Source organism: Daucus carota, chromosome 8 (assembly GCF_001625215.2).
Source record: "Daucus carota subsp. sativus chromosome 8, DH1 v3.0, whole genome shotgun sequence".
NCBI lineage: Eukaryota > Viridiplantae > Streptophyta > Magnoliopsida > Apiales > Apiaceae > Daucus > Daucus carota.
The window spans coordinates 30,628,258-30,652,929 of record NC_030388.2 but is presented as its reverse complement, the minus strand read 5'-3'; the positions used below and the strand labels follow the sequence as shown (position 1 = coordinate 30,652,929).

The following is a 24,672-nucleotide window of genomic DNA, read 5'->3' as shown; positions in this document are numbered from 1 at the left end:
TCAAACAGTGTAACGAACTTGACTTTATACAACTGCAAGCTGTAGACGTAGTTCTTGCAATAACTCGAGCAACTTCAAAATACGGACGTCTCAATATTCAAATACAGTAAAAAGAATTTAAAGTTAACATTTTGTAAGATAATATGAGCATGTTTGTTTCATGGAAACAGAAGCTGCTTCCGACTTATACTTCTTTTCCAAATATTTTAATAATTATTTTAATTTCTCACTAACCCAAACGTCTTCTATATTTGTAACATCGTGTAGAATCGGAAATCACAACTAATCAGTTAACCAATTAATTTATAATTTATAGAAGATATATCGATATGTTTTCGAATATGTCAAATATTATTAGTCAAATCAGAATGTAATAATATTCATACACTTCTTTGAAATGGTAATTTAGTCCAGTGTCAACTATATCGATTTTAAAGGGATTTTACTCCACATTATTTTAACTGTATTTCTGCACAAGTGCGTATGTTGATTGCTTCTTTCAATCCAAACTGATTTTATTATCTCTTTTTTTCTAAATTTGCGTTCTGCACAACTTCGTCGCGGCACGTTACAGCTTTCTGCTAAACCCTAAAGTAAAATGTATAATACCCCGAATTTGTCAACGGTGTGCGTGCTGGATTTTGACATATCTTATAATACTCATCACATGCATAAGACTTGGCTATATATAATCCATCGTCGCCTCTGAAAATTTCACATCCGAAACATAAAAAATTTCACCTCAACCAATCTCGATACACTTAGACTGTGTTCACCGGAAAAAATAAATACACTCTTCTTTTACATTCGAAGATTCAACATTTGCACCCATGAGCCCTCTTTCGAATGATCTTGATCGACCAGAAAGAGTGATCAACGGTCCGCGTCCTTCGCCTTTGAAGATCAACAAGCATTCGAATGCAATTCAAAAACCACCACATCATCACCGAAAGCTCCCCGTGATAATTTACGTGCATTCTCCGAAGATCATCCACACGAAACCTAGTGATTTTATGGCCTTGGTCCAAAAGCTTACCGGCTCAATTCAACGAAACGAAAATGCACTCAATGATCAAAACTCGAATTCGAATAAGAACTTAATTGTTGGTGCAATTTACAACGAGAAAGAAGAGTCATCTTCAGGTGTTGCGGATGAAATGAATGATGCAAATGGTGATGTGAAAGAGGCTTCTTCTACGGTTCCTCCTGCGAATCGTAATCGCGATTTTTTGAATGATTTTCCTTTATATACACCGAATTATTATCCGGGTGATCATGTTTTGAGATATTCGGATATGGTGTTTCAATCTCCGAACATGGGCAATATGTTAACGCTTTCTCCATCGTTCTTGGAGGTGATGAAAGATCTTCCCCAATATTAATGTCTGATGAACGCAAAGGAAACTTGTAAGGAAACTTTGATTTGTCTTTTAGCTAGGCAAGTCTATTAGTTTTTCAGCTAAGTAACTTGTAAAGAAAGTTGGTTTATTCATTTATTGAATGTGTAGATCTTGCATGGTTGCAATATTCTACTCTAATAAATACTCCCTCCGTCAAAATGTGAGTTTGTTTGGCTGATATATTTTCAACTACATATTTTCTTAGAAATAATATTTAATCTCAATAATCAAATATAGATAATGCATGACTACTAAATAAAAGTAATATATGAATATGTGATCGTAAAGAATCTTAAACAAAAATTATAAATAAAAGTTTCAATATTATTTTTGAGATACATTAGTAATTGGAAAATACTTTGTGCACAGAATTGTGTATTAAATTTTGTACACAATGACGTGGTGGATTTTAATTGGAAAGACCCCTGTGTTGACATCACCAATTAAAACTCACAACACTTGCTAGCTCATTATATGCAAATTTTATGTACACAATTTCGTGGACGTAGCACTACTTTCTGTAATTTACATCTAGTATTCAATTTCTACTATATATCTATTCATTTTTATGGATTTTCTCATGCATATTCTATAAGATAATAAAAATAATATAATGAGTGATCTAGAATCCCACCTGTCATATTTTGTAAACATGCACAAGAGTTGAAGCTAGAGTAATGTTGACTAGTTGGTTACTTGTGGCCATGGAGGAAAACAATCGAGTGACAATAAAGAGATATATCTAAATTATGATCACCCCTCTTAAATTTATTTGGTGCAACCACCAAAAGCGGTTGATCTTAGCTAAATGATCCGAGCAATTTCTAATTAATATTGTATGATTATCTTACAACGCCCAATAATTTTGTAAGACTCTCAATAAATGTAGTTGTTTAATTTGTTTTATTCACACTTGAAAATTGAAATTGTCGTGCATGTCGCACACTTTCTTTACTGAATCTCCTCTGGACTCGCTCAGAAAATCATCATTAATTTGTGACCATTGACTCTACCGTTCAAGAATATAACAAGACCTGTCATCCAAATCGGACAGTAAAGAGAGTAATAGGCTGTTTCGTCACCGTGATCGATCGCAAAAGTTGGTTTTTACGCCACCGTCTGAAATCGTCACTTCTTTGGAACGAAATGAAATTGTTGTTTGACTAATAGTTTCAATATCCGGTTTCATTTTATTTTATCTCAAAAGTTTATAGTTTATTCTTTTTTTTTTTTGCTAAAAAGTTTATAGTTTATTCAGTCAACTCAAACAAAATAATACAATAATTAATGAACATTACTAATATTTAACTTATGATATATTATAATCTGATGGTATTAAAACTCTATTTGGAATAAGTAAAATAGAAAATAGGGATAAAATAAGTGAAATGGGTGGAACCATGTGATTCATGTTGACAAAATTTAGCACGTTATATAGGTTTGCTTATTTCCAAACCAGCTGGGGACCGAGAGAATGACTTGACAAATTTAATGTCGTTTCTTCGTGTGATACACATTTTGCTCCAAGTTTGACAGCTAAGAACAAAGACCCCAACCGAACTAATGTTGTGTTTGGTTGGGGAGAATGGAATGGAATGACTAAAAATAAATTAAAATAGTTGGAACTAATAGAGATTGGAAGGAAGTTTTGAAATAAATTTAAGTGAGTGCAAAATTGCTATGATGAAATTTGAGAAGAAATTAGGGGTAGGAGAGAATGGAGCATTCCATCTCAAAATTGAAGGTATGATCTCTAGCACATAATGTAAGGAATGGAATGGAGTAAGAATGAAATTTGTTGACAATTGCTCATAATATATAGTTCATTTTTCATTCCATTCCTTCCGGAATCATTCACCCCAACCAAATACAACATAAATTTATAATATTCCGAACCGTCGAGATATATATAATCATATAATGTCCTTAGTTCTTAGTTAAAATTAACATTTTTATTTGAGTTAATAAATAAAAAATCATTATCCATTTTTTTAGAACACGAACAAATTTTAAATAAAAGAATATCATACAAACTCGCGTACTATACATTTGATAATTATATAATATAACAACTTATTATACAATGTCTCCGATTTAATTAGCTGTCACGGCGGCGCTTTAATACTCTAACGCGGTATTAAAAACTTTCAAAGGACTCCTAAAACTCCTCATATCACCAACCGTCCACGCGCCGCCATGCTTGACGTACACTTTTTCAACGCCGCCGCAACTCACACCCACCACCTTTCCAAAACTTGAACCCCACTCAGCGTACATAACAGGGTTTTGCGCCCTAATTCTCCGGTCATAAGCACCTATCTTAACGCCGTCACCGCTTTTACTTATCTCCGTTAAATAAATAGTCGCCGGAAATAGGGCAGACGCTGCCGGAATCTGACGTGTCACGTCAAAGATTGAGCACAAATTCTCATTTCCACATAATGTGTCATAAGTGGAAAATTCACTTGTAAAATTTTCTTGAAACCCTAAACCTAGACCTAAACCTAAATGATCCCATTGCTTCACCACGCTCTTCCCGAATGTGAATAAATCCGAAATTTTAAATTCATCGACGTTGCCTCGATACTCCGAATATAAGCCAGCAACTCTATAGTCTTGATCAGTTGTGCATGGTGTTTGATCATTGTTTTCACGATTGCATGCAAAAATTGAGTTGATTTTTTTATCAACCGAGTCTCTAGCTGAGAAAGAGTTGTAGCAATCGTCATCGTTGTCGTCGTCGTTATCGGAGAAGTTAGGGGCGTTGTTTAGGTACGGAGAGGAAGAATGTTTGATTGAATGTAGGCGGACAACATAGAGCTTGATTCTTGCAAAAAGACTCGTAAAAGTTGCGTATAAGGCTAATAATAAAGCTCCCCATTTCCAGAAACTAGAGTAAATTTGAGGCATTTTGGAAATTGGTGAAACGAAATCACTAATGATATTGAGTCTTGTAATCTCCATTGGGATCCTAGATTGTTGATGAATGGTAATCAAGGTAGTAATTAAACCCGATTAGGTTATGAATTTGGGAGGAGAAAGAGATGGAACTAGTAGAGATTGTGGAGACGAGAGAGAAGGGATTTATAGTGATAGGGATGATGAAGAAACTAGAAAAGGGTGGTTCTTGATATAAAGAAATTTCAAAAGTGGTGTTGAGATTGAGATTGGTGATTAGTATTGATTGGAAACTAGTTGGCAATTGATCGAGACACGCCAGAAAAAGGGCAGAAACTTTACGGAACAGAAGTGATAAGCATCGGTTAGTCAGGGCATTGCGGAATAAAAGCATTATTCCAAAAGTCAGTGATTAATTATTTTTAATATTCGATAATATCATAACTCGTCAAACTGATTAATTTTTTAATTATTTAATTAATCATGGGATAATCTTGTTCAATCCATCAATTTCATATTAATTTTGTTTCATATTTTTATCATTTAATCTGACTTCTACTTTTTACAATACTAAATAGAAATGATAATCATGGGTGGGTCGTAACTCCGTTATTTTCTCTAAAATTTCTTGTTTATGAGTCAACATAAATTTAATTCATATAATTTATAAATATTATACATCAATTTTTGATTTATTATAATATAAAATGAAAAGTCAAAATTTTTAATTTGCGTAAATTACTATTACAGTATTACTCATAAAGAATCAGGAGTTGTTTCAAAGTTGGCCTCTAGCGGTGGACGGAGACAATGAGTTTAACAATGTAGACCACAATACATGAGGTGGCTTAAAGTGTATACTATGTATGATGTAGTTAACACGTGTTCTCGGATAGTCCAAAAGCTTAGCTTGGTTGGGCCCCTTGCTTTCAATTATTAACAATATTGAATGAGAACATCTGCTTTTGCTCTTGGTAGGGACAGTGACTATTGCTTGACACTAAACTTAAAACTTTTATCGAAATTTCAGGGGTTGAAAAACTACAACTCTACAAGCTTAGAGCATCTACTTTTATCGAAATTTCAGTGGTTGAAAAACTACAACTCTACAAGCTTAGAGCATCTACTTTTATCGAAATTTCAGTGGTTGAAAAACTACAACTCTACAAGCTTAGAGCATCTCCAGCAGTATCTTAGCCCATTCCTTAAATATAATATAAAATATTGGATCTTAGTGATTTAAGATAATAATAGTTATTCTCACCTCCAACAATATTCCTTATATACTATTTTATTATTAAAAGTTACCATTATTGCAATAGGTGAAGAGAGAGAACATGTTTGTAATCAAAATTTATTATAAAATAAGATTTAGAAGAGCAGAGAGGTTACCTAAAGATAAGGCATGGCTAGTGGATCTTAGTGATTTAAAGAATCACTAAGATACTGTTGGAGCAGATTATTTTCCCATATTCCTCATATTTTGGTTTAAGACTCCAAATAAGGAAGCTGCTGGAGTTGCTCTTACTCATTATGGAGTGGTACTTATCTTGTCGTGGACAACAACATATTTAGCAAACAAAATCATACATATTATTGATCGATAGCTACGACCAACCATATATCAAACACATACACGTAAAATGAACAAATCGCACAAGTTTCGAACTTTAAGCTTTTACTACTTTACATAACCGAAATATAATGCACGTTTGATTATAAGCAAAACCAAATGCAAAAGGTTAATCAAGCAAGAAACCAGAAGCAAAAGATTTGCGGCTCCGGTTATAACACCTCGTTTGTGTTGAGAGTAGCGTCTTATATTATATTGCGATCGGTTATTCAATGTAGAGTCCTTGTATACAAGGCACCTTTTTTTTCTTTATGAAATAACCATAAAAAGTTATGTTCGAGAAGAAATGGTAGCTTTATCATTAAAATTGTTGATGTATCAGCTCATTTAGCTGATTTTTTAAGATAATAATCTGAAGATTTTGACCGTTTGGTATCCTCGAATTAGTTTGCCTTGTTTTTTTGACAATGCAGGCTTATATGCCTTACAACTTAGTATCTGTTCTAATAATTCTCGGGGTGAGCCAGAGTCGAACCCGGGTGTCCCGGGTCAACAGAGGATAAACCCACCACTAGGCTATCCAATCGTGCTCTAGTTTGCCTTGTTTTAATCTTGCTGATTTTTAGATTTTAATACCCTCCGTGAGTCCTTGTTCAGTATTCAAATATAACATAAAATTAATTTGGAGTCCTAAGATTTTAGATCGACCGGTTCTCAACATGGTATCAGAGCTCGCTACAGATATGTGACCGCGTGAATGGTTGCGGATTGCCATGGGAGCTAAAGATCGGAAATGTAGAAGATGAAAGGTGAAATGAAGGCGATGTTAAGGGCCCTGGAACTCTGGAAGTGTCATTTGTGCATGCCATGGTGAGATCAAAGCCCCGGACATACTAAAAAAGGTTGAGAACATGTAAAATGTTCATAGTAGCGGTTTCTTAGAGTTTATATATTAAAAAAGGGAGAATTAATGTAAAGTGTTCATAGATGCCTTCATCTAACTGAATGATTTATAGTCACATTGTAAGAACAGTATCAAGATCCACATATTTTGAATTACAACACACTATAAATGCAGAAACCTAGTATAAAAACCAGAAGGGGCTTCTCATGGCAGCATCGATGCCTGATTCACATAGTATAAAAATTAGTCCACGCATGAAACGGACAAGCCTCAATTTCACCTCCTCTTCTATTGTATATACTGGTTGGTAATATTTGTTAAGCCAAATTGCAGTAGCCGTTGCTTCCATAACTCGCTGGACACACAAACACACATGCCTTAATAGTCATTAATTATGTGTTTACCCTTTTTTCTGCGTTTCATCAACATGCAGAGGAGAGCAAGAATGAATCTTACATACCTCTCGATTTGGTAATTTCCATATGAAATGCTCAAAGTATAGTCGAGCAGCTGAATAGTCGGATGCACGAACTGTTACAACAAATCTGTCTCCTCTCTGGTTTTATAGCACCACAAAATAAGCACTGTGAGGCCACATTTATAACATGTGTGTGCATTATCCGACTGCTACAACTACATCGAATGCAGAACCAGACCTAAAATCAGGAGGACACAATACGAGTTTTTCAAGCTTTAGAAATGAGGAGGAACTACAGAAACATATAATAAAGCAATTTACGACATTGAGTACTAATAAGCACCCTGCTCTCTCTGTTCCGCCACTGTCAGTGGCTTCGTCAGAACCAGAACGCCAATGCAACTACACAAGTCAATGATTTTACTGTGAAAATAGTATCTATTAAGATGTCATGTGCTACAGCAGACTTCTGATCCTACCACTGAGCCCGGAGGAACTAGTGAGTCACAAAATGTTAGTAAGGGGATAAAGACGCGAGTCAAGAAGTAGAATAAGTACATACTTTCAAGGGTGCAAAGAACTTGAGCGACAGTTCAGTCAGTGCTAAGGTACCACCAGCTCGAGCAACTTCATCAACCACACCAATCTTTTCCAAAAGTTCTTGACGAGCTAACCAAAAACGAAACATGAAAACATACTACTGTAAGTAACTGAAACAAGAACATCGTGCGGTGCCTTGGAAATCAAATGTGCGATAAAATCTAGCTTTTTACTTCCTATAATCAATTAAATTCGATTTTTGACCCAATTGCAGATCAGTTAAGTATTTATGTAGCAAAATTGAGGAGTATCACCGGTTATTTATGAACCATTTCCCCTGTTTCCATGTTCATAATTTGACAAACTTGTAGGACTAATTCTTCGAGTTAAAACAGCTGAGAAATGCTAATATCATGACAAAGATGTAAAGAATCTCACCATTTTGGCAATAACTAGCATACAGATCATTGTTTACAACTCCATATTGATCTAAATCAATGTCGCAGACCTTAAGTCCCTTGCGGTGGACTCCACTGCTACGGCTCAGGTGTAAATAAAACGACTGCTTATCCGCCCACATAATCATATCTTGGCACCACCTGATAAAAATAAATTGTAATCTCTGTTAATTCTTACTCTGGTCGACTCCTTCTGAAATCTACTTGAACAAATCTGAAGAATGATATTCTTTAATTAAACAAAAAATTTAAAGTACCTTTTCACCTCTAATTTCAAGCGAGATGATGCAACTACACTCTTATAGCTCCTGATACACGACATTTTGAGGGGATGGAGCTGGCCATGCGGGCTAAAGCTAGGACATATCGACGATGATAGGTGAAATGCAGGCAACGAGGACGCTGGAAGTATCATTTCTGCTTGCCATGGGGAGATCAAAGCTTGGGACATTAGAAAATTTGAAAACATATAAATGATGATCGAAAGGTTTCTTTGGGAGTTTATACTCGAGTACGTTAAACAGGCGTTAAATCTCATAAAAATTGCGGACTGTTCGATGTAAACAATTACTCTCTAACAGGATTAGGACTGGGATCTGCAGCTCCGGCCAAACTATTTTAGTATTTTCCTTGTAGCTTGGGCACGGTCCAGAACGGACAATGTCAAGAAGTTCATGTATTCGGTATATTTACTGGTCCTGACAACATCAATTTTATTTCATAAACTTAAGAAATCACAGTAGTGGTAGAAGATCTTTCAATTACACTGATGTTTGATGTCTGTACAATTCATGCAATTGAACTTTTTTGGATAAATGAACTGTCAAAACATACAAATATAGTGGTACCTTCATAAAACAGGAGAATTACTAAGGTTATTTCGAAAAAATAAATCAGTAGAGGAAGAGGGGCAGATTAACCGGATCCGTATTCAAACCAACTCCTGGCTATGTGACAACAACAAAGCCAACTGCTGATCATGGTTGTAAAAACCGGAAATCAAAACTAATCGATTGACCTACTGATTCAGGATATATCTGATATTTTTCGATAAATCAGAGATTTTTGGTCAAATCAGAGTTTAACTGGTAAATCAGTAAAATATTTTCATAGATTAATTGGACATCTCCTGGCTAGCAAAAGCCACACAATACACTGGTATTAAACAACTTTGAGATGACAAAAGATCTCAAAGATGAAGCCTATGTATAAAAGTTGTACATAGTATTGAAGTACATTTAACACAATATATGTAAAATATAACCATCTAGAAGGTTACTAATCAATCGAAACCGTTACTAATCGATCGAAATTAGGCGCCGGTCGCTATTTCCAATCCAAAATAGCTACTTTTCTTATAGTGACTACGGGCTATTGCTATGGCTTCGTCTCGTTCATAGAAATGAATCTATTAAAATTATTGTAACATAATATGGGATTATAATTTTTATACTTTGTGAAAATAGGGTAATTGTTCAGGATTATAATTCCTCGAAACAAACATCGCCCTCGGAACTATTTGGTCATTGTTAATATGCCCACCAGCTTGACCAATTCCATCAACCACATCCATATTTTTTAGAAACTCATGACGAACTGACCAAATAGTTTAAGCAAAAAGAAAGAAACATAATATGCAAGTAACTTGCAAGAAAAGAAATTTCAAGAACTAATTTAACTCCTACCAAATTACAGATTAAGGATTAAACGATGCTCTCTGAGTTTCCTTCCGATTAGCTAATAAATTGAAATAGTCACCCGATTGCAAATCAATTACGCATTAAAGTCGTAGTAAAATTAAGGGGCGTTTGGATCGTGAGTGATCAGAATGACAATCAGAATGAGGGATACAAGGATATATATCCCGAGAGGAGTGTAAGGAATGATTTACCCTCTAAGTCGGATTGAGGTTCCTATGCCAAGTCACAAAATTGCTAATCCAAGCACCAACACATGAGTTTGAGGTTCCGATTCTAGTTAACCGGACTTATTAACCTTGAACCAATTAAACACCTCCTAATTATGGAGGTTTCTGGTTAGTGATGAACAATTTCATCTGCTCGTACCTTCATTTGATTTAATAAACATCTACGACTAATCAATAAGTTATGCCTTATTCGCAAGATGGAAATGCTTACTGAAAATGGGAGGCCTATACTTTTACATTCAAATGCTACATACAGCCTTGTTTGGCTACACTGATAAGTGAAATCTAATCATTTATGACACAATCTTCACAGTGATTAACAAACCGTGGAATCTATGCTAGCCCTAATTGTAAAACAAGGCTCTTCATATGTCAAAGCTTTAACCGCCCTAATTGGGTTGTTATAAGTGGTTAATTAGAGGTTAGGCTTGATAAACATATATAATTAGGCAAATGACAGTACTTTCATCATCATATTCAAAGTTGATTCACAAATGATGTCTTCATTGATGGATGATAGTTTGTTTGCTTGTGACTCTTGTCTTTTTCTTGTTATTTATAGCAAAACAAGGTATAAAATGTACTTGTTGATGAGTCAATATTGATAGAGTGGACAATATGGACATGTCCCATTTCTGGTAATATTTTTACAGAGCTAGATTAGAGGCCATAATCATGATATTGATTATACATGATATTAGAGATGATCGAAAGTTCAATTTGACGTTATTTCAGCCAAATGTGAGTTTAGGAACTTGGTTAAATTAACATTTGTTCTATGCTATTTTATCTTTTTGACACACTGATAAAGATTACTCTGTTGTCGGCAACTTTGCTCATATGAGGCCACAAGTTTCAGAAAGATGAATGTTCATGTGGCCTAGACACAGTTGAATTGAAGAGATTGAAAGACAGAAATAAAGCTATTTCATAAATTTTCAGACTCGTACACGTTGGGTGAATATTGACAATATACTAGATTTGGCAGTGGCTTCATCTGAACCAGAACACTAATGCAAATAAGCAAGTCGATGAATTTGCTATGGTAATGATAAATATATCTTCATTTCAGTAAGCATTATAAGAAATCATTAGTAGAATATATCTTTCAATCACATTGATAAATATATAATCTGAGTACAATTCATGCAATTGAACTTTTTTCAGATAAATGATCTGTCAAAACATGCAAATATATGTAGCAGTTCCTTCATAAACCAGAAGGATTACTGAGGTTATTCCGAAATGATAAAGCAATAGAGGAAGAGGCGCAGATTATTCAAATCCCTATATTAAAAACCAACATTTGGCTATATAGCAAAAGCCATACAGTACACTGGTATGTAAACAACTTTGAGATGAGCAAGTATCGATATAAAGTTACATATAATTATTGAAGTACATGTAATACATTTCATGTAAGATATGATGTGTAGCATTTAAGGCTACGTACTGAAGACATTACAACCTAAAGCAGTAGCTTAAAGAGGCCATGACTGAAACTGAGGAAAGCCTCCATACCCATCATCTCCCACCATCCTCTCCATCACTTGTGATTCGACATGCCCGTTTGTCCCCTGAAAATATATTCCATGAAATTACTGCCTTTCTTTTTTAAAACATAGCATTTAAGAATAAGATTTCTGCCCTCAACATAATATATGCGCAAGACCTTATAAATTTTTAGCAATCCTGATGAAGAACTGTACTTAAGAAAGTGATTAAGAGGTTACTTCTGAAGAAAAATGATTAAAACCACCTGCATTGTTTCCAAAGCATCCATTTCTGATGAGTTGAAGTCGTAAAACAAACTTGCTGCTGAAAGCTTCATAGACAGAAACTGAAAGCAACAAGAAAAAAAGTAGAAAATTCCTCAACTTATGGTTTTCTTTGTCAAATTTTATCAAGCAAATATGATTATAATTTAACAGGTCTAACGAAATATCTTAATTGCACGAATACATATTCATTCTTTAAACTGCATACATTTTTGCTCAACAATATACATGAAATTAAGAACAATCACTTCAAGATAATCAATTAATCATGGTATTTATATAAGAGTAATCGCTTACCTCAATTTGATTTTGTAGTGATCTAACATAATTTATAATTACATCCAACATCACTGCCATTCCCATAGTCTGCATATATATCAGCAAAACAAATATACAAAGTAATCAGGCCAGCAGCAAATTTGCTACGATTGATAGAAAGTACTGTAAGAACATTTCATATGAAGAATTAACGAGACTATATGAACTCGATGTTACCTTATAGCAGCCTGGAACCAGATCTTGCAGAGACCTCAATTTTTCATTTATTTTCTCCCTTCTTAACTGTTTTGTAACAAAAAAAATTACATTATTTCCTCTGTAAAATGCTTGCATCATGAATTATTGCAGTTTGTAAATTTGGTTATGGAAATTAGAAGAAATATGGCTTCTAGGGTCTAGCTATCTAGGGTTTTTTTTTCCTGTTTTTGTGAAATACTAGTTTCTAAGAGACCCTAAACCTACTAATTGATTAATAACTCATAAAAATAGATTAGTAGATGAAAACATGGCCATAGTATCAAGAAAATTGATCAATTAACCGATAATAAGCTGTAATTATAAGTTACTATAAACAAATATTTACGTACCCTTTCGGCCAAGCTGTGACTATCAGTAGCTTGGCCTCTCCTTGCTCTCACATGAACAACTTCTCCCGGTTTCTCCACTTCTCGCTCATTGTTTCTCTTTCTCTTCCTCCCGCCATGATTCTGCAGGAATCATATAACATAACACAGAAAAAATATATAAATAAATTCGAAAAATAGGAGTACTTTTTATATTCTGTCAAAAAAATCAATTTCTTATAAAAAAAGTTCATACACAATTTCTACTAGCCTTGCCATCACCAGTTAAGTTGCCAGTATCGTAAATCAAAGGCGTCGAGTTCACGATGCTTTCTTCTTGAGATACAGGGATATTGTCAATTGTTGACAAGAAATTAGCAGATGGATCGTAAACTTGAGCATGATATGGATAAAAAGAGCTCTGAATATTATCGATAGTTGTCGGTATTTGAAGCTGTGGTGCCCTTTCATAGTGATGAGAAAAGTTGTCACTGGATGTAGCCAGGAGACCCAGAAAATTTGAGCTGAAATTCTCCACAGACATATTGTTCAGGAGCTCCATGTTTGAGTTCATTCTTAGGGGTGAGTTGTGGAGATTCAAGGTTTTATAAATGTAAGGCCTACTGTTGATTTATTCATGTGGGGGAGCTTTTATAGTACTTGAAGCTATGTACGTAACTAAATAAAAGTGATAGTGAGACATTTAGAATATAGGAATAGACACCATAGGACAAGGACAATCAAGGGCCGAATTACATCCCCTTCCAATTTTATAGAAGCTAAATTGATTAATTTTTAATTAAATATTAAAAATATATATTTATTATATAGAAAGTAAAAAGTTATATTTTAAAATAGTCTAAATGTATTTTTAAATTTTTTAGAATTACAATAGATATAATTTTCAATCAAGGTATGGTTAATTTGACTAGTCAAAGATCAAAAATCGGGACGACACATTATGATACAGAGTGAGTAATTTTTAATTTTTTTTTGTCATGTATACAGAGTGAGTATTGATTACTCCCTCTGCTTTCAAATAAATGATATTTGACTTTTTAACACACTATTTTAAGAGCATTCACTATATATGTAAAATTGTTAATTTATTAATTTTTCTAAATAAAATATTAAATATAAACTTCAATCCAAAAAAAGAATTTGCAAACTATTGATTTAATCCCTAAAAATAAAACATCAAAATATGTGTTAAAAAGTCAAACGTTCGTTTATTTGAAATAGAGAGAATAAATGAAAGTCGATACAATAATTTCCTCTGTATTATACTAGATCTGTGCAGTGTGGTTGAGTCTAGTCCGAGTATTCCGCTGGTTAAAGTCCGAAACCACATCATTTGTGCGGATTCATATATGATCTTGCAGTTATAATTCAAATTCAGTACTTCATATACAGTATGTCTCGGTACATGTCTCTATATGTAGCGTCTTTGCTCCATACCAGTTGCTACAGTACTATACGAGCCATAACATGCATGAAAAGGCCAGCTGAAAGTGACTACGCTAATACTCCCTCCGTTCAAAATGTACGACGCTTTGACTTTTTGCACGTAATTTAAAGTCCTTTGACCACGTACTTATATTTATTACTCCCTCCGTCTCTAAATACTTATCATGTTTGTACTTTTCACGTTTGCCAACACACACTTTTATCGTTCATATGTAAATATAAAAGCTTCACCGTATTAAAGTACTCGTGAATACGAATCTAATAAGATCACTCATGATTATATTTAATTTTATAGATTAGATGCAAATTAGTAATTTGTCTCATGTTATGAACAGTACCGACATCACAAACTTGAAAAGAAAAAAGAAACAGAGGGAGTATTTTTTAAATTTTATTTTTTTAAATAAAAGTATATAGTCAAAATTTTAAAATATAATTTTTTTAAAGAAAAATGATGATTTTAAGTGCTTGGTCAAAACACTTTCAAATGTGTGCAAAAAATCAAAGCGTCATACTTTTTGAAACGGAGGGAGTAATATTAACTGCGATGACAATCACTATTATTAAATCTCCTCGAAAACTGTCCCTTAAATTTTCCTATAATTTATTTCCTCGTGGACAAAAGTCTATAGAGTAGAAATTTACTAAAAATGGCGTTATAGATGTGAAAGTATAGATATATATCTAGGTATAATAGTTTCACTATCTTCTTCAAAGCTCTCTAAACTTAAAATTTTCAGATATCTAGATGTCAAAGCTTTAATTAACCGCCCTAATAGGGTTGTTATAAATGGGTAATTAGATGTTAGACTTGATAAAATTAATTATGTAATTAGGCAGATCACCTTTCCGTCCATGTCATTATATTCAAAGTTAATTAACAAATGATGTCTTTATTGATGGATGATAGTTTGTTTGGTTGTGACTCTTATCTTATATTTACAGCAAAACAATGTCGTAATTTTTTTTTTTTGTGAAACAGTCGTAAATGTTCTGGCAAAAAAAAAAAAAAAAAAAACAGTCGTAAATGTATTGTTAATGAGTTAAAAGTGACGAAGTGCAAAAATCCTATTTCGAGTAATATTTTTATGGGAGATAGACTATGGCGACATCGACCTTATAAATTATAATATATATATCTCCCAGATCGACATGATTTTGTGGAAGAATGAAAGATCAATTTAACTAATTGTGGAGGTATATATATTTTATTATTATTAGGAATGTTGATCAGACGTAAATTTTTAAAAATTAAATCGATAACTTTGCAGATATCTAGCAATTTTCTAGACTTTGTTCAGTCAAATGTGAGGGTACGATACTTGGTTACATTAACAATTTTTGTTTTTTTTTTTAAATTTTTTGACACAGATTAAAATAAGATAAATATAATTTTGACACAGATTACACTAAGATAAAAATAATTTTGTTGTAGTCAAGTTTGCCCATCCGAGGCCACGAGTTTAAGAAAGCTGAGAGTGTTGTTTGTGCGGCCTAGCACAGCTGGATTGATAATATTTGTTGTGCATCTGTTATTGGCATAGTTTAGGCCCATATTATCTTGAGGCCCATATAAATGTTCAACTTATAAACTTTAGAAGAGGAAGGTGACCGACAATTGGCATGCCCCATCCTCGGTGATAATAGAAAATAACATAGACCCGAAAATAGTGTCATGCCGCGTAAAACCCAACACTTGGGCTATCCAATCATACTCTCTTAACTCTAATAATAATGTTAAGTCATGGAAATTAGAAATAATTATCGGAATCCTAATATCTAACATGGTTCCCAACTCAAAATCATGAAGCAATGGAGTATGTGGTGAACTGCAGGACCTGGACTGCAAATGTTATCCCAGGGCAAGACCTCTGGCCTGATCCAAACGGTAAATTAAAGATTACCAATGTAATGTTAAACCATGAAGCTGCTAGGACTGTAACAACTTAATTCTGTAGTTTGAAGTAGCTCTGAAGCCTAGCAGTATGCAATGTTTAGTCACTATAATCGATGCGTTGTTTGAATACAATGTTTAGTCATTCTGGCCAGAATTTGCTGCTTGTGATAAGTACTCTTTAGATTGTACCCTTCCTAAGGTGTCACAGAAAGTAACATATGCTTAAATGAGACAGAACATAATAAAAGCATTGGCTGTACAACAATCACAAGATCTAGCAACTAATTTCTGGTGTAGATTAACTTAAAATCATGCAGCCTACATGTGTTAAAATATGATCCTGATAAGCCCTACTCCTAACACCTTGAGATTTTAGGAGAATTGGTCACTTAACATGATATCAGAGCCCCAAAAGGATGGTCGCCCGTGATCCACTCTCGACCCATAAATGGGCTTTCGAGTGATAACGACCATCCGTTATATATGCAGGGTGTCCTCAGACCGAAATGTCTATGTCAGATGGGGTGGGGGGAATTGCTCTAACCTGGAGAAGTGGAAACTAAGCCAAGTGAGACATTGATTAGGTTTTGGATGGAAGAAGATGCATACATCAATTTTGGTTCCTTGAACTGGAAATGAGACAGGGGGAAGCTTGTCCTTGTTTAAGCTTCGGAAGCAAGGTGTCAAGGGCTACAGGGCCATCATTTACTAAATCTCAAAGTACTACTGATTCAGCACATGTAGATTTCGGTAACTGAATGGACCAGTCACTACCTGATTTGTGACCAACAACAATCGGAGAGATGCAAGGTTAATTACGAGCAGGGGTGTAAAAAACGTGAATCAAACAAAATTGGTGAAGACAAGAAATAAGAATTAATTGAATTGATCAGAAATTAATTGATAATTAAATGAATAATTAGATATTTAATCAATTTGATGAGTTATGAAATAAGAATTGATCGATGATTTCTAGAATAACGTTTATAAGCATAATATTATTTTTAACATTAACATCAAATATCCATATCCATCTAAATCAGTCTTACTAAAGAAAAATATGAATATACTTTTACAACAAATTTTTTAAATATATTTGTATTTATTAAGGGGCCGTTTGGAAACATGTGTTTCATTTCAAATGATGGATTTCAAATGACAGGATTTGAGTTGTGATTTCAAATTCTCACATTTATACTAACATTTGAATGTGTGGATTTCAAATGAAATCCAAATCCAAATTCCCAAACAAGTTATTTGATCAAATCCAGAATTTGAAATGAAATCCTGGTTCCCAAACAGGCCATAAATTCATTCATATCGGATATCCGATCTATTAACATGACTAGACAGGAGAAGTATCGTCTAATGCAATGTTATTAATACACCAATATATATTTTAAGCATTATATAAAACCACACACCACTGTGTTCTTTGAGCAATGGTTGAGCAACTATCAAATGAGAGCTTAGATATATGGTGCAGCTGCATCACCCCTTTTGGCTACTTTTGTTTTGAATATGGGAACACCCAAAGAAAGAAACAATGAGGTCATGACTCATGATATAAATTATTAAAGTGCTTCACTCGCATGCATTATATTTTTACATAGCTTTGAATTTTGATGCTTACACGCAAGCTCTTTGTTTAACTAAGCAAACTAGCTCCATTCGTTTGCTACTTTGCTTGATTGGTATTTCGTAAATTACAGCCACAACTTTTAACTTGCACAATTTTTTTGCTGGTGGCTTTTGTGTTTTGTTTGCCAGTGGCCACCTAGCCAGCAAACATTACTCGTTGAGATTTAACACGTGATTATTAATTCTTAAAAGATTTAATTATATGATCCCATCTTCAGATAAATTATGGAGACATTTGATTCAGGATTAATAGTTCCGGTTAGCGGAAATTGAAATTTCAAAACAGTATGTTGCCGTTTGAATTAGCCATTTTATGAAATGAAATGAAAACGTCAATCCCTTAATCTTTACACTCTCCTATATATACTCATTCTCATGTCTCTCGATCTCACATCTTTCATTCTCATTTTTGATTTTCATTCTCACTCACGAGCCTGACGTCTCCCGTATATCTCGAACATCGTCGAATCAAATCTTGCATAATACATATCCTTAACATATAGATAATAGAATATGACTGATAATTTAAAAAAAATACAGTGTACAATCGCTTTAGTAATATTGACTCGGTAACATCTCAAATAATCGACGATTTCTAGAACCCTGAGCAGAAAGAAATATACATATACAATAATCTAGCAGCGGTAAAATTGATTATTTATATATCAAGGTACAACTAAAGCTACAAGCCAGTGCTTAGTCAAGGCTAGCTGGGGCAAGGCTGAGATGTAAATCCAAGCCCAGTGCATCATCGAAACTGGGCCCACTATCCCCTCTAGAAAACCTACTAAGTGAAGGCCCATCTTGGTAGACCCCACTTTGCTGAGCCCCACCATTAGTCATCCCACCCGGATCACCTGCTCCGCCGGCATACATTAACTTCCCTGCACCTCTTCCGACAGGATACGAAGGAAAAACACACCCATGCGACACCTGAAACGGCGCGGCGGCGCGTGGAACATAAACCCACGAAGGCGACGTCGGGAGGAAGGTGGGTCCCGCCGGAGAGAGGAGGTGGTGCGGCGGAGAAAAAGCACCGATTATAGGGTTATGCATGTACGAAACGGCGGCGTTTCGCGTTGCTTGCATTTGCGCACGTTTTAGTTGTTGCCTCTCTTTTTTATGAGCGTTTTGGTGACCACCTAGGGCTTGTGAGTTGCCGAATTCACGGCAACAGTATTGGCACTCGTATTTTCGAGCGTCGGTGGCTCCGAAGCCACCGACTTCAGATGAGGCCGAAAGGGCTAAAACTCCTTCGGCCTCACCAGCTTCATCTTCTTCAACTTCTTTTACATTGAAGCCGAAGATTTTAAGGTGACTTTGCTTATTTCTAGTATAGTTCTGTCGAGTTTCAGACTCGGGTACTTCTTCCATATAACTATGTTGTATGTATTAAAACTTTGTGAATTTTTGAGTTACCGAGAGATTTGAGATGAAAGTGAAGATGAAGTAGAGTTTCGAGATGAAAATTAAGATGGTGTGTAAAGATGTAAGGGGAGAAAGAGTGCATAGCCAAAGAGAATAGTTGCATGGAGTGGGGTATTTATACAAGTGTTACGAGGGTTTTGTTGGAAGAATGAGTAAGATATATATATATAATGTTGTGTGTTTAAGGGAACACGGTCCCGGAACATTTGTAAGATATTAAACTGATTTTAATTAGAACCGTGAGTTTGACATTGAATACCATCAATGTTGTTTGTTTGGGACCGTCATACGGATTTATATCGGGACTCCTCCAAAAGACCGGTTACTCATCTTAAAGAAGCTATTTTACCACGTATCAGATAAATCTTTTTTCATTTTTATGGTAGTGGATTTAAGTTGACATCTACTCTGCAACTTAAACTCCGGGACAGCTCCGGCTCTCAGCTCAGTTTGTCTTCGTCATCATGATCATCATCCTCGTATCTTTGCATCCGGTGCAGAATAACGTGTGTGAATGTAAAATCAGTATTGAACCAAATTACTGAAACAGCCCGGAGTACTATATATTCCAGAACTAACAGTACTCCAAAAGTACCATTTCTTCAATATAAAATTTCAAACTTTTATCTGGCAGTTTGTTTTGAAAAATGTGGAAGAGAATAAAGGGAAAAATATGGTCCACAGCTGGTGCAACGAGGTACCTGAAACAGGAGCTGGAAGTATTACGATCCAATGAGAAGTTGACAAAGCTCTACATCATCTATCACCTGACCTGATAGTGTTGCGAGCTAGTACAAATCTACTTTCTGACAGGGATTCAGATGTTTACAAGGGCCCTTCTGGAATTCCATCAAATTTGAATACTCCCTCCGTCCCAATCAATTCTATACAGTTTCCTTTTTGGGATGTCTCGTCATTTCTATACATTCCCAAAATAGCAACTTTTTATAATATAAAACACTACTCCACCCACTACATTCTCCCACTATCTCCATTCTATAATAATAAAAACACTATTACACCCACTACTTTTCTCCACTATCTCAAATCTATTATTAAAAAATATGTGAGTCCCACTACTTTACCCACTTTCTATCGAACTTTACTCATTTCTTACACTTTGTCTTGGTCTCCGTGTCCAATCCCAATGTATATAATTCATTGGGACGGAGGGAGTAATACTACTCTCTCCTTCCTCATGCCTTTATTTCCATGTACTCCCTCCTTCCTATTTTTCTTTACAGTTTTTTTTACCTTTTTTTTACCGCTCGACACGTATTTTAAAACTTTTATAAAATATAGTTCTGTAATTTATTTTTAAAATTTTCATTTTATGTATAAAATTCAAACATTAATTTTTTCTTTCAAAAGCAAAATCCCTCCTGAATTGTACATGCTCTCATAGCAATAACATATTTTGGTTCAGATTAAAAATTATTTTATAAAATTATATTTTCTAGGAGCATTAGACGATGTGCCAAATTCTGTCAAAAAAAAAGATAGTTTGCCAAATTCTCATCCTGAAGATAGTAAACTACCTAAGGAGAAAAGAGGGAATAAATTTTATTCATCATTTAACAACATTTTAACTTGTTTATAAAATAAATATTCATAAATTAAATATCAAACTGATCACCGTATAATTAGCGAAGTTCAGCACATTTATCATATACTTAGCTCATTGGGTGGATTATTATGTCCCTGTTTTTCAAGAATAGTGTTCAGCTTTTATATATACTAGGATTTGTTGCCCGCTTCGCATGGTGTCTTTTCGAAAAACTTTCTTTTTTATTTTTCATTAACGCCATTTGCTACAAAATAATAATGTTCTAAAATATAGGCAAAATTTGGGAATAATTTCCGAATAATTGTTGTTCTGTCGCCCTCCGTCTCGATTAAGAGAAAATTGGTTGAAAAATCAATTAATCTGAAAACTGATTGAAAGAGGGATTTGTTGCCCGCGTTCCATGGTCTACTTTTAGATTTTTTTTTTAAATAAAAAAACCCGTGAATAAAATAAAATATACAAAGTTATGGTGGTTCTATTATTTAACTTTATTTATGTTATATTTGAGCCTCAATTATATATGTTAAGTAAAAAACCAAAGCATGGCTTTTAATATGCGCTTTTATAATGCTATTGTTTATTAAAGTAAACGGTTGTGCACGGGTGATTTAAAAACACTCATTAAAAATTTTACGTTTTTCAATATCTTTACTCTCTCTTCACTCAGTTGTCTTAAGCTTTTCTGATTTGAAAACAATATTCACTTCCTCCATTTTCAGCAGAAGGTTAGTATTTTGATAACAAATTGAATATAATTGCGAAGATAATACTTCTTAAGTAGAAATTGATTTAATATAACTATATTTTTCTCAATATAAGGATTTCTCGGCATGGCCTAGCGGGCATATCTTTATCACTTATTCATTTAAAAAAATAACATTAGAAAATTCATGAAATATTTATATTATTAAAATTCATTAAATATTGTCTTTAAAATAATAACATATTATACTTTTCAAATATAAAAAACTATTCAATATGAATATTTTCTTTTCAATAAAATGATTTCTCATGACCTAACGGCCATACTTCGATCTTTAGTAATAATAAATTCAAATATCATTATTATTCTAAAAATAATAATTTGAAATTTAATAAATAATTTATATTATTAAAAAACATGTACTATATAATATACATGTTATAAAATAAAAAAGTTATGAAATAGAAATATTATCAATTTTATAAACTTATGACATATTAACATTTTATTAATAGGTTGATACTATCATCTAATTATGAATATAATATAATTTTTCAAAATAAAAAACTATTCAATATAAATATTTCTTCTTAAAAGAAAATATTACTCATAATAATATTCAATATAAATGTATCATTCCAATAAAACGATGTCTCGGCATGGCCTAGCGGCCATGCCTCGATCTTTATTAATAATAAATAAAAATATAATTATTGATCTAAACAAACAACAACCCGAAATTCCTGAATTATTTATATTATTAAAATATTATGATTTTGATAATAAATTGAATAATATGTTTCAATTGTGAAAATAATACTTTTCTAGTGGAAATTGATGCAATATAACTAAATTTTTTCAATGTAAGGATTTCTCGGCATGGCCAAGCGGCCATTCCTAGATCTTTATTACTTATTACTCTAAAAAAATAGCATTACAAAATTCTCGAATTATTTATATTAATTAAAATAACTTGTATTATTATATAATTTCTCATAATTCATATTATTTAAATATTTTTACTGGAGATATAAAGATAATTTTTATACCCGGTAAGTTGTAAATACCATCCAAACATATAAATAATGAATATAATAGGTTAAATATTACCATCTAATTATGAATATAATATAATCTTTAAAAATAAGAAAAAAATTCAATTTAATATTTCTTCTTAAAAGAATATATTACTCGCATAAAAATATTTAATATAAAAGTATTATTTCTAATAAAAGGATGTCTCGGCATGGCCTGGCGGCCATACCTCGATCTTTATTAATAATAAAAAAATATAATTATTGATCTAAAAATAACAACCCGAAATTCTTTAATTATTTATACTATTAAAATATTAGTATTTTGATTAAAAAAAATTGAATTTTATGTTTCAATTGCGAAGATAATACTTATTACTCTAAAAAAATAACATTATAAAATTCTCAAAATTATTTATATTTTTAAAATAACTGGTATTATTATTTAATTTCTCATGATTAATATTATTTAAATATTTTTACTGAAGATAATTTTTATATTCGGTAAGTGGTAAACAACATCCAAACCTATAAACGAAAAATTGCTTTTCATTTATAATTAACTTCTCGTATATGTGCAAGCACTTCTCTTCATATAATCTAAACCGCCCTGTTATATCTATTTATAATACCTAAACAGTATTAATTATATAATTACATGACATATTAGTATTTAGTTAAAAAATTAAAAATTATCCTTAAACTAATAATATATTCTACTTTTCAAATATAAAAATATATTCAATATGAATATCTTCTTTTCAATAAAATGATTTCTCATTACCTGACAGTCATAACTCGATCTTTAATAATAATAAATTCAATATCATTATTATTCTAAAAATAATACTTTAAACTTTAATAAATAATTTATATTATTAAAAACATGTATTATATAGTATAGTTTTTATAAAATAAAAATGTTATGAAATACAAATATTATCAATTTTATAAACTTATGACATATTAACATTTTATAGGTTGAATATTATCATCTAATTATAAATATAATATAATTTTTAAAAATAAAAAATTATTCAATATAAATATTTCTTCTTAAAAGAAAATATTACTCATAATAATATTCAATATAAATGTATTATTCCAATAAAAGAATGTCTCGGCATGATCTCTATTTAATAATAAATAAAAATATAATTATTGATCTAAAAAATAACAACCCGAAATTCTTGAATTATTTATATTTTTACAATATTATGACTTTGATAACAAATTGAATATTATCTTTCAATTGCGAAAATAATACTTTTCAAGTAGAAATTGATGCAATATAACTAATTTTTTTTTAATGTAAGGATCTCTCGGCATGGCCTAGCGGCCATACCTCGATCTTTATTACTTATTACTCTTAAAAAACAGCATTACAAAATTCTCGAATTATTTATATTATTAAAACAACTTGTATTATTAAATAATTTCTCATAATTCATATTATTTAAATATTTTTACTGGAGATATAAAGATAATTTTTATACCCGGTAAATTGTAAATACCATCCAAACATATAAATAATGAATATAATAGGGTGAATATTATCATGTAATTATGAATATAATATGATTTTAAGAATAAGAGAAACAATTCAATATAATATTTCTTCTTAAAAGAATATATTACTCGCATAATAATATTCAATATAAAAGTATTATTTCAAAAGCAAAATCCCTCCTGAATTGTACATGCTCTCATAGCAATAACATATTTTGGTTCAGATTAAAAATTATTTTATAAAATTATATTTTCTAGGAGCATTAGACGATGTGCCAAATTCTGTCCAAAAAAAAAGATAGTTTGCCAAATTCTCATCCTGAAGATAGTAAACTACCTAAGGAGAAAAGAGGGAATAAATTTTATTCATCATTTAACAACATTTTAACTTGTTTATAAAATAAATATTCATAAATTAAATATCAAACTGATCACCGTATAATTAGCGAAGTTCAGCACATTTATCATATACTTAGCTCATTGGGTGGATTATTATGTCCCTGTTTTTCAAGAATAGTGTTCAGCTTTTATATATATATATATATAGGCAAAATCTCTGGAGCCGACACCACTCAGAACATATCGATCAAGTTTGCCTCCTAAGAAAGATAAAGTCAAAACATGATCCATGCATATATATGCATGATTTATAAAAATAAGCTGAATCTCATCTTCATGGTCCAGAATG

The 24,672-nt window shown here is 32.6% G+C and overlaps 5 protein-coding genes across 6 annotated transcripts; 1 reads left to right on the top strand and 4 right to left on the bottom strand.

Annotated features, from left to right (window-relative positions):
• The first annotated feature begins 830 nt into the window (after positions 1-830).
• On the top strand, positions 831-1,382 carry LOC108198547 (VQ motif-containing protein 8, chloroplastic). The gene has a single exon (XM_017366300.1). It carries the CDS (start codon positions 831-833, stop codon positions 1,380-1,382), a length of 552 nt encoding a protein of 183 aa, XP_017221789.1.
• Positions 1,383-3,518: 2,136 nt separating this feature from the next.
• Positions 3,519-4,364, bottom strand: LOC108198670 (uncharacterized). The gene has a single exon (XM_017366446.2). The coding sequence runs from the start codon at positions 4,362-4,364 to the stop codon at positions 3,519-3,521; it is 846 nt and encodes a 281-aa protein (XP_017221935.2).
• Positions 4,365-6,815: 2,451 nt separating this feature from the next.
• LOC108198546 (uncharacterized) lies at positions 6,816-8,816 on the bottom strand. 2 transcript variants are annotated; one of them, XM_017366299.2, is made up of 5 exons: positions 8,449-8,788; positions 8,172-8,332; positions 7,756-7,862; positions 7,236-7,331; positions 6,816-7,130 (listed from the first exon to the last, which is right to left on the bottom strand). In XM_017366299.2, the coding sequence occupies exons 1-5, from the start codon at positions 8,727-8,729 to the stop codon at positions 6,954-6,956; spliced, it is 822 nt and encodes a 273-aa protein (XP_017221788.2). In that variant the 5' UTR covers positions 8,730-8,788; the 3' UTR covers positions 6,816-6,953. The 2 variants fall into 2 exon arrangements, with proteins under 2 accessions (XP_017221788.2, XP_063939538.1); XM_064083468.1 differs by having other exon boundaries at positions 7,078-7,130; positions 7,236-7,431; positions 8,449-8,816.
• A 2,593-nt stretch (positions 8,817-11,409) lies between these two features.
• LOC108199092 (transcription factor bHLH75) lies at positions 11,410-13,383 on the bottom strand. The gene is made up of 6 exons (XM_017366840.2): positions 12,995-13,383; positions 12,763-12,882; positions 12,392-12,457; positions 12,194-12,262; positions 11,878-11,958; positions 11,410-11,695 (listed from the first exon to the last, which is right to left on the bottom strand). Exons 1-6 carry the CDS (start codon positions 13,310-13,312, stop codon positions 11,600-11,602), a joined length of 750 nt encoding a protein of 249 aa, XP_017222329.1. The 5' UTR covers positions 13,313-13,383; the 3' UTR covers positions 11,410-11,599.
• Positions 13,384-18,318: 4,935 nt separating this feature from the next.
• On the bottom strand, positions 18,319-19,336 carry LOC108198747 (zinc finger protein GIS3). The gene has a single exon (XM_017366526.2). It carries the CDS (start codon positions 19,115-19,117, stop codon positions 18,440-18,442), a length of 678 nt encoding a protein of 225 aa, XP_017222015.1. The 5' UTR covers positions 19,118-19,336; the 3' UTR covers positions 18,319-18,439.
• Positions 19,337-24,672: the final 5,336 nt, after the last annotated feature.

Coding starts and splice junctions, on each gene's coding strand:
- LOC108198670 (XM_017366446.2), bottom strand. CDS start 4,364: ATGGAGATTACAAGACTCAATATCATTAGTGATTTCGTTTCACCAATT.
- LOC108198547 (XM_017366300.1), top strand. CDS start 831: ATGAGCCCTCTTTCGAATGATCTTGATCGACCAGAAAGAGTGATCAAC.
- LOC108198546 (XM_017366299.2), bottom strand. CDS start 8,729: ATGAGATTTAACGCCTGTTTAACGTACTCGAGTATAAACTCCCAAAGA. Junction 7,863..8,171: donor TGCTAGTTATTGCCAAAATG/GTGAGATTCTTT, acceptor GTTTTTGGTTAG/CTCGTCAAGAACTTTTGGAA. Junction 7,332..7,755: donor AGTTCTTTGCACCCTTGAAA/GTATGTACTTAT, acceptor CTATAAAACCAG/AGAGGAGACAGATTTGTTGT.
- LOC108198747 (XM_017366526.2), bottom strand. CDS start 19,117: ATGGAAGAAGTACCCGAGTCTGAAACTCGACAGAACTATACTAGAAAT.
- LOC108199092 (XM_017366840.2), bottom strand. CDS start 13,312: ATGAACTCAAACATGGAGCTCCTGAACAATATGTCTGTGGAGAATTTC. Junction 12,883..12,994: donor GCAAGGCTAGTAGAAATTGT/GTATGAACTTTT, acceptor TGATTCCTGCAG/AATCATGGCGGGAGGAAGAG. Junction 11,696..11,877: donor ATGCTTTGGAAACAATGCAG/GTGGTTTTAATC, acceptor ATATATTTTCAG/GGGACAAACGGGCATGTCGA.